At 34.5% G+C, this 10,594-nt stretch overlaps 1 protein-coding gene across 1 annotated transcript; it reads left to right on the forward strand.

Moving 5' to 3' along the window:
- Positions 1–4,520: 4,520 nt before the first annotated feature.
- Positions 4,521–9,880, forward strand: LOC108373706 (gamma-glutamyl hydrolase-like). The gene is made up of 7 exons (XM_017629640.1): positions 4,521–5,180; positions 5,243–5,409; positions 5,923–5,973; positions 7,048–7,319; positions 8,386–8,492; positions 9,324–9,415; positions 9,509–9,880. The coding sequence occupies exons 1-7, from the start codon at positions 5,109–5,111 to the stop codon at positions 9,735–9,737; spliced, it is 990 nt and encodes a 329-aa protein (XP_017485129.1). The 5' UTR covers positions 4,521–5,108; the 3' UTR covers positions 9,738–9,880.
- The last annotated feature ends 714 nt before the right edge of the window (positions 9,881–10,594 follow it).

Below are 10,594 nucleotides of genomic sequence, written 5' to 3' on the forward strand. Positions count from 1 at the left end.
TGTTCCATATTAATGTAACTTTATGTATGTATGTATAACAACGTCGATCTTGGAAAACCATTTCGTGAACATAAGGACCATGAAATGATACCCACAGTGAGGTAAAATTTGTCGTTGTTGTTGTTTGGGTACTTAGCCCTGCCTAGAGTGTCGTTTTTAAATCGTTGTCATCAAGCTCAACTAAAGGAAGGCTCAGGAAACGTCTTGTTTCGATGAGTTTGTACCAGGGGGCGAAGGGTGTTAGTTGAGTTGAGTGAAGTAGGCTCGTGAGCAGAACCTTCACATACCGCACATGTCGGGGTCTAGTCTGGTTAACCAAAAGTTTAATCTGCTACAGTATACAGATCGCAATTGAACCAGAGTTACGCGGGTCTCTTTAATAGGATGGGCGTTAGTGAAGGTGGTGATAGCCACCCTGTTCTTCCACAATTGGCAAGAAAATTGAAACCGCACCTTGGTTCAACTACTCTTGGAGGGAATGAAAGGCTATTGTTTATGAAAGTTCACCCGGTTTTCGCTTGTGAATCCGTAATCTGGTATCCAAAACCACCACCAAAAATGTCATTTAACCTGTAATAAACCTCAAAGGTTTCCTTTACTCCTGCTAGAAGTCGCTTCCGGCATGGACTCTATTCTATATTTTTGTTCAAGTAGCAGCAGTCTCGAGAGGTCGCAAATGCAAATATCTAGCGGTACATGCCAACAAATAACAGAAAGGTATCTTGGGTAAAATGCGGAAATGTGGAAAGATTCGAAAGGCAGAACAGATGCTGGTGTTTATGGGCTGTGCACCAGACTTTCTATGGAAATGAACAGATGGCCCACAATCTTTTAGGTTCTCATATTTTTAGATAGCGCAGCTGGATACTCTTCCACTTTTGCCAGCGCGAAACACCGTAACATTGCATTGGATACCAGGTCTCTGCGGGGTCGAATTAAACTGGAACGAGAACTGGCGTGAGAAGGCTCCTCGTCTATCAGTTGGGGGTCTGAAACCATTTTGCCTGCTCAGTTGGTCTTCTTCAAGAGTTGCAATTGCCGAAAGCTGGGGAGAGGTAGGGAGGTCTATAGCATGTCAATCTATTTGCCTATCCGTTAGCTAGAAAGGAAATAAATATTTTTAATAGAGCCAAAATCAGCCTGGTAACCTGGTACCTAATCGATTAAAACATCACCGGATTTGTATGATCAAACTGACAGGCTGCGCTCTTTGCCTTAAAAAGGAAGAGACGTCGGAGCACATTCTGTGTGATTGTCCAACGTTGGCCAGACTTCGTTTGAATGACTTGAATTCATCCAAAGTCGAAAATTTGGTTATTAGGAATTCATCTAACAAGGTGTTATTAGTATTTTTAATTGAAGCTGATAGTATCTGACGCTATCAATGTTAAAAAAAAAATACAAATTTCAAAAATCAAACGCTACCTACAAGCACTGCAATTTTGTTACCAGCTCTTTCGCGGTCATCATTTATTTTGAGAAACAACGAATTTAGTAGATTTCCACCTGTTGTAGTACTTTTGTTTCGGAAATTTGGTAGAAAATCATACGAAGTGGCAACACTAATCGGATAAGGTTGTGAAAATGTAATTATGTATGTATGTAGGCAGGTGGCGCTTTAGTATATAAACAAAGTGCAACAAGTGCAGATCGACTACGTTGTGGTACGTAATTTTGTATTATTTATTTTTGGCAAAGAATACTATTTAAGAAAGCTTAACGTTGGAATATTTCTTTTGTCGTGCTTCTTTCGATTTGAAATTGAAACAAAAAAATGCAAAATTGGCACGCGGGTAGGAGAGCTTTTCCGACCAATGTGTGATAATTTATTTATTTTTTTTTGATTCTTAGAGAATCTAAAAAAAAAGAAAAGAGTAAAGTGTTTTTTATGTTTATATTTCGCTTATATTTGATAAAGCTACATAGCTTTTTTAAATGTTGACAAATCCATTTGTTTTCAGCAATTGCACAGATTCGATAGGCGACTGCCACTGTCAAAGATTATTTCAATATACATAAATATGTACGTATTTAACGGGTTTTTCATCAGTAATACTATTGATATTACTATCGATAATGATATCGACAGAAATATCGTTAATAATATGGATAATAATATCGATAACAATATCGCCAACATTATCAAAAATAATATCGACAGTATCAATAACAATATCGATAGTAATACCCATAACTAAGGATGGCAAAAAAAAAATCGATTAATTAATCATATGATTAATCACAAGCCAAAGGAATTAATTGCAGTCAATTGCAATAATTGAAAAATAATTGATTAATCGAATTTTTAAAGGCACTTTTTTATAGTGGGTATTCACCAAAACACTTTTCCATAAAAAAATTTTCAAATTCTCTTGTTAATTAGCCTTAAATGAAATAAAACGAGTGTTTTTAGCGGAGATAATTATTTATTATTTACCCAAGTTTGCAAAAACTGAGGTACCAACTAAATTACAGTATTTTTTTGAAAGTCCGTAAAGTTTTGGGTAAAAAGTTTTCATTTCCTCCTAAGCGCTATGATATTCCGCTTTAGTTCCTGGACTTGACAACTTAAATAAAAACTAATTTCTTTTTGTGGGTGACCCAAGTCATCATCTTTTCGCCTTCGTTTGTGTACAAGAGATTTATGAGGGGCCCGAAGATCGATGGATGGATTTTAGATAGCTACAAAATTCATACTGAAAATATTTTTACGATTATTTAGTAATTAATCGATTAATGAAACACAAAACTACGATACAATTAAATCGTAAATTGGAAAAAATTAATCGATTAATTTAATCAAATGATTAATCGCTGCCATCCCTACCCATAACAATAAAGATAATAAAATCGTTAATATCATCAGTAGTAATATCGAACACAATATCGATAATATCTTATATCGATCAAAAATATTTAAAAATAAATATGTCGACTGTGGTAGCCGAGTCATAGAATTACTCTCAGAAACTGTATGCATAAATACGTATTATGTATGTGTATACTTACATATCAGAATGCAGTTTTCATTTTATTTTACCGCAAAATTTTGTTGTATGACGCAACCAAGTATGACTGAGGGTGTGTGTATATTTAACTCGAGATGCATTATTCGTTGGTTCTTTTCTTGTTCGGGACGATTGCGATGCCGGCGAATGGACACGAGTGAACACATACATATGCACACATACAAATACCCTGCAGAGAAACCGCGCTCTAGTGAGTCAAATTTCTAGTTCCGTACTAGTTCTTTATCGCCAAAAACCAACCAGTCCGATAGTAACTAGATCCCCACCAGCTCAAAATCAGCGAAATGTGGTACGTTTATTTCACTTTTTTCATTAGAAATCTATATTTCAGATGACCAATTTGAATCTGGCCCGGAACTATAGAAAAAGGGTCGCAGATCGAACTAGATCTAGAGCTTGTTTACTTTACATAGATATGTGTTTGGCGGCGATTTCGTTCAAATACGCTACCATTCTGCACTTCCCAGATGCTTTTTCATAACTTGGTAATACAAAATAAAAATTTGTGTTAACATTTTAACATCTTGGGACCATCTGGAATCTAACCAATATCAGCGAGCTAGAGCTGTCAAACTATCGACGATACTATCGATAGTATCGATAGTCTGGTCACTTGAAATAACTATCGATAGTTTTAGTACTATCGCCACTATCGCTTCATTGATAGCGTATTCTCCTTCCTAGCGCTTTTGATATTTGCACGTATTGGTTCAAAGAGAACAAAAATTGGCAGCATTATTTCAGGAACGAACGAATAAAGATCACCTAGGACGGTGTGCGAGAAAGTATTTTTTTGCAGTGACGTCATTTTTTCGCCGCCATGTGAATAAAACGGTATGAAACCATGTGTGTTAATGAAACAACCGATGAAAAAATTACGTTATTTGCTATTATTATTTTTTTCTCAAATGCAATTACAAATACGCGGATGCCGTGCTGGGTAATCTGTTTAGTTGGTTCATTGCATTATTTCCAAAAGCGCCATTTTTTTATTTTTAGCGTGGAAATAGCAGAGGTTATATTGCCGTTTTAAGAGCGTGTCATACCGGGCAATGCAGTATATGTATTTCAAAAGACTGTCAAATTGAGAAATTGCAGAAAGCAGTTGCATGAGCAGTGGCACCTTGCATGTAAAGACATTTTTTATTTCCGAAAGGCGAATTGCAGAGAAAATTTCTGAAATCGCTTTTTGACTATCTACACAGCGAATGAATTTCTAGCAATATTTCTCGAATCTAAAATGCAACCATGAGCCGATAAAATAAACAAATTAATAAAAGCATGATAACGAAAAATAAATGGATTTAGAAAAACATATGAAATGGGTCGATACTATCGATAGTATCGATAGTCACCCTTAAGACTATCGCAAAACATCGATGGACTTGACTATCGATAGTTTGACAGCTCTACAGCGAGCAACTCTGCAACTCAGCTCATGATACTTTTTTCTTTCGTATCTCGTTTTTAGATCTTAGTGATTTTCGTGATGCTCAGAGAGAGCTTTTACTCTGTGCGCATCCATATAAAATCTACAGAGAGCTTTGAAGAGTTCCGCCCGCGGGCGCTGTTTTGAGCATCGCTGGTCCAAATGTACTAAATAGAAGCGCACCAGTTCAGAACTAGAGATTTTCCTTACAGGGTACATAGCGATAGAGTGAAAATTTTTATCGTGTGCTAGTATAGTTTTAGCTGCAGTGCGCTTGGATACTTACTTCTCCGTACATATAGTAAGAAATATGTAAGCATATCCATGCTGTGTACCGGTATCTGGAGAAATCGATTCAACTGTGACAGTTTGCCAGTGTTCGATGAATTTTCTTAAAATAAGAAATTTAAATTTGAACCTACAATTACGTAGGATATTAGAGCTACTAATACACATCGTCGGTGCATATGAAGAAATACGAGCGATTGTTTTAACGGTGAAAAAGGACGCGTAAAACAAAGAAGACAAAGAAAGACGCGTAAACATATACATACATACAAAAGTTCTTTTTTCGCTGACGGTTTTTTAAGCGTCGTCTTTTGTCGCGACTTTCTTCCCGATCGAACTTTTGAGTTTGTATCTTTCTTCGCATGTACAGGCGATATGTATATGTGATAGAGGATATTACGGAAAGAGCAACTGTTCTCATTCCGATAAGAGCTGTATGTTCTTCAGATAAAATATTTATTTCGCACGTACAATAAATGCTTAACATTTCTATTAGATTTTCGACGAACAAAATATGCATCAAAACGACTTGTGCACCAAGCCCTTGATTGGCATACTATGTATGGATCGAAAGAATACAATGAGGGAGGACATTTGTAGTTATATCGATAACTCTTACGTAGAGTATTTGGAGGCTGGAGGCGCTCAAGTTGCTCCCATTTGGTAAGTACACTAAGTACTTATGCATTACACTGTGTGACAAAAACAAAAAAAAAACAAAAAAATGCTCTCTGAAGTCGGCGTTTTTTACAAGGACTTTCAGACTACAAAAAAAAAAAATGTATGTTAGTCGTTATCACGAAAATTTTTCAAAAAATAAATATTGCAAATTTTCAAGGATATTTAATATAACGATTTTAAAATGACTTATTTAATACCCATTTGTACTTATCCAACAAAAAAATTAGACCTTTTTAATTCTACAAAATTTTCTCTTTTATTTGAAATCCATATTGTTATTCTACATTGTTCTTAGTTTTTAAAATAATTTTTTTTTGAGTTAATCACATCTTTAAAGTTTCAAAGTCCTTTTTGAGGTAGAGAAAAACTAAAAGCCTTGATTTTTACTATTACTATTTTTGGCCCCTAGTTTCGCAAATATTTTTTGTGTGTAAAACTGATTGTCACACGGTGTTATGAATTATGAAATTTGTTTTAATGGCTTCGTTTACCAAGGATCAACAAAGGCCCAGAGTATTATAATTATATGCTGAACAGGATAAATGGGTAAGTTCCAAATTAATAAATAGTTAAATAAAATCTGTAGTTACAAGCCATAACACAGCTTAAGTCGCATTTGGCTTCAGTATAATGCAGCATATACATATGGTCGTCTGAACCGAAGATCATATTTTCGAGAAAATCAAAATAATATATAAAACTTGTTATATAGAACCTATGTATGTATACAGTGGTGGCCAAAACACCTGAAAAGAAAAAAAAATCATCGAAAAGCTCATCCACTGAGTTTTCTAATAGAGACGAGTTCCCTTGAGGTGGCAGTGGCAGAACTGTGTAGAGATTCTTGCAGGAGACCTCGGTTTGTGCCTCTCTCTACGTACATTTGGCTCCAAAAGAAGTTGTCATCCAGTCCGAGACGTGTGGCAATAGAACACACAGCAAATCAGGTTGAGGTGGGTAACTTCGTCCCTGGTGACAGATACAAAGCGAACCGCATTTCCTCTGTTATATGTACTTAGTAATAATATTTTGACGCTTACACTTATGCTAAGTATTTGGCCGAGCTTCTCCTTCAATTTTGTGGTGTGCGTCCTAATGTTATCACACAAATAGAGGGACACGCAATTTTACGCCGATTCCGAATGGCGATTGTATTTTTATGAGAAGCTGTTTTTCAACGCAGAAATACCCTTTGAGGTTGGCCACTGCCTGCCGAGGGGCCACCGCTGTTAGAAAAAACTTTTTTTGTAATTTGAATGCTGCTTTTGTCAGAGATCGATCCCTGGTCCTACCGCGTGGTAGTACTCGCTATCTCATTAATAGTAGGATGTCGCGAATTCTCGCTCGGTAGCAATCACGATGTTGGTCTTTCGGAGCCCAGCCTCAGCCAAAACTTCCTTTAGCGACATTAGAGGTAGTTCCACCTTGTTGTTTGGGACATTATAGGATCCGGACGTTCTTATCGGTATTTGAACGGATTCGTAAAAGTGTTCTCAAAGTTAACTGAATCTATTGACCATCAAATGTAATTTTTAAATTCGAAAATTCAGATATCCGGTTAATATCCATACTGATATACATATATACTAAAATATGTATGTTCTTTCGACGCACGTACAGCATTCTATTACCTGGTGGCGCAGTTTTTGTCAACGAACATGATCCCGCCCGCTTAGAATTGACTAACAATTGTGTTCGGGCCGTGGATATGATAATACGCATAGCAAAAGAAAAGTACAAGGAGGGTATTCATCTGCCTGTGTGGGGTACTTGTTTGGGATTTCAACTTTTGATACTCTATACCACCAGTCTGGCAACAACAACATATGGCACGGATCCACGTGAGATATGCAAATACATGGAATGCCTTTTACCCGTGGACTTTTTGCCAGGTAATATTTCGCTTATGTAATAGGGTGGTCCTTAAAACGAAGAAAATAAGAAAACCCACGAAAATTCCAAATTAAAAAAATAAAATTAGGTGTCGTTACCAGAGCTCGAAACTTTTTTAATTCGCAAAAATTCGACAAAATATGGTCTTGAAACCAGATAAATTGAATATACTATTGAAAATTAATATTATGTGTAAATTTATAAACTCGGTGCTAAAGCGTATAAATTTGTATAAACAAAATGTATACAAATTTATACATACACTTTGATTATAGTTATGTGGTACATATTTCTAGGCTCCATATTTTGCGCAAAAATCCGCAGTTAGTTATAACAGATCAAAGAGACAATTTTGTCTAATTTTTACGAGTTAAAAAAAAAATTTTTTCAAAACCTGGTAGCAACCCCAATGTTAAAAAAAAAATTTTAAATTTTAGGGAATATCTTTATTTTGTGCGTTTATTCCTTTCTTGAAATTAAAAATTTTTTGCCCCTTATTTTTTTTCTTTGAAAATATTAACTTTTATATTCGGTCTAAATTTCAAAACGCTGTAGAAAATAACGATGGAAATTGTATTGAAAATAAAAATTATTTTTCTTTTTCGCACACGTTCTTATTGAGTTATTTTCGGTTCCCTTATATTGAGTTCGCAGTAAGAAATAAACCGGGATAATTTTTAAAGTAATCTTCTACAGCTTTTAACAGTTCTTGATATTTCGTACATTTGCTGCAAAATAATAAAAAATCGAGTTAAGCATACAGCAATGACCGCAGACTGTTCTTCTACGCTGAACCGATTACCATTAGCGCACTAGAATAAATATTGTAAAAATTGTAAATTGAAAACTTTTTTCAAGCCGTTTTACTTTTTTAGATTATACGACACTCTTGCAGCAATTTAATATGCGATTTAATTTCTATTTATTTTCTGCAGCGTATTGAGCTTTAAAATAAAAAAAAGTTAAATTTGTGGAAACATTAAAAATGCTATTTACAAAAAGTAAAAATTATATAAAACGGTTGACGTAAATATGCAATTAAAAAAATGTGTGTTCACACTGTAGATTTTCGGGATTCAAAACTTTTTGCTCATTTGTCACACGAACTGGAGACCATCATGCGGAATGAACCATTTGGTCATCATCGACATAAATATTGCTGGACCATTGAGGTACATTTAGATAGCTTAAGTTTTTAGTTTCAGTTTAACTTTATTTCAATCAAACTTGACATTAAATCGCTTCATTTCAATCAATTTTAGTTCACTGCCCTTCTTGTTCACCCGGTTTGTTTAACCGCACTTCACTTAACTTTACTTCATTCTACATCCCTTCATTTAACTTTAATTAATTTCATTAAACTTCACTTAAAATCATTTCGCTTATCTTAACTTCAATTGACTTCACTTCACTTCACTTTACTTTACTTTACTTTACTTTACTTTACTTTACTTTACTTCACTTCATCTCATTTAACTTCATATCTTTTCCTTGCATTTTACATTCGAGTCAACTTTACTTCAATTCCCTTCACTTTTATTTCTTCATGTTTAATTTCATTCTATTGATTGCATTTAATTTCATTTTATTGATTTAATTTCATTTAATTCTATTTTATTCCGTTTTGTTTAATTTCATTAAACCTCACTTTAAACCACATCGCCTATCTCAACTTCACTTCGTTTCAAATCTCTTAATTTAATTTCATTTCATATCTCATTTGATTAAACTTGGGATCCCTTCAATCCTTTTAACTACATTTCATCTCATTTAATTTTATTTCATTTCATTTCACTTCACTTTGTATCCCATAATTTCATCTCATTTCATTGTATCTCATCTTGACTAATTTTATTCCATTTAATTTTCTAAACTTTTGTACTTAAGTTCGTTTAATTTTTTCACTTTTTCAGTTTTTTCATTTTCTATTCCATCGATATCCACACATTTTTACTATAACGAGTTATTGGAATAAAACTCTTTTCTTTATTAAAAAAAAAAAGTTATGTAAAAGTTTCGCAGATGGCTGGCATGTATTGGCGCAAAACTCAGATGGCAATGGCACAGAATTCGCTTCGATTGTGGAACACCGCAAGTAAGTGGCTATATAGAGTTTATGAATATGTTGTTAGTTCTACTTTGTGAATAATCTTAAATCTTTTAAACTTCTATATTTATGCCTTACTAGGTACCCCTTTTTCGGGACACAATTTCATCCCGAATCGGACTGCCCCGAGCATTGTATTAAAGTGAGAGAATATTTAGCAAAGTTCTTTGTAGACGAGTGCCGTCGTTGTAGTAATCGATTTGAAAACGCCGAAGAGGAAAGGCGACATTTAATACAAAATTTTCCTGTCGAATATGAAGAAAACAAAAATATACGTGCGTTTGGCGGATGCCCTGATTACCCTGAGTAAATGAAATTTACGAAATACTTGAAGTAAAAAAAGAAAAACAATTTGTGATAGTCGAAGGCTGTTTATTATAATTTTCGAATTCATTGTGAAAACGCACTTCTGTGTATAATTTATGTTAATCTTAATGATAATTAAATTAATGAAATAACAATCGTCAACCGAATATTTGTTCTTTTAAGGTGTTAAAAAAATTTGGTTGCGTTCAATGGAAACAACGCAAAGAATACCAAAATGTGAAAGTGAATTACTTGCTCACTTTAAGAAGGGAACGATCCAACTGCAACTTGCACTTTTAGATAAATTATATTATAAGTACGCTGTTTGAGAACTACATATCATACCTACTGATATGCACACGAATGAAATGAGCAACAAGCAGCTAAAGAGCATAACGTTGCATACCTGTAGGCGGACTATACATTTGTAACGACTGCAACCAGCCAAAGTCATAATTGGGCAAAATTCTTCATTATTAGCTTTTAAAGAAGGCGAAAATGCTGTGCGTAAAAATACATACATATATTCTAGCCAAAGTTGTATTTAAGCGTAAACGGTAGCAATTTTTGTAAGCTTTAAGTCTCACACAGATGTGGTAAAAGGTCTTTGATGCTTTCTTCGCTTACAAAATATTTGGGCGCCCGCTGTGATACTAATAAAAATATATGTAAATGTTTTTGGTTTTGTTAACCGTCGCCAAGAAGTCTTACGTTTCAATCGACTATCCTTTTTTTTTTGATTGCATACAGCAACGCTATTTCTATTTATATCCAAATTAGGCTTCTGAACTAACCTTTTTAGCTTTCTTACCCAAAAACACCTCCTTTTGCATTATTAATTACCACTTCATTCAAAATAAG

The sequence above is a fragment of the Rhagoletis zephyria genome, unplaced genomic scaffold (assembly GCF_001687245.7).
Source record: "Rhagoletis zephyria isolate East Lansing unplaced genomic scaffold, Rhagoletis_zephyria_1.1 Rzeph_scaffold_06975, whole genome shotgun sequence".
NCBI classification, from domain to species: Eukaryota; Metazoa; Arthropoda; class Insecta; order Diptera; family Tephritidae; genus Rhagoletis; species Rhagoletis zephyria.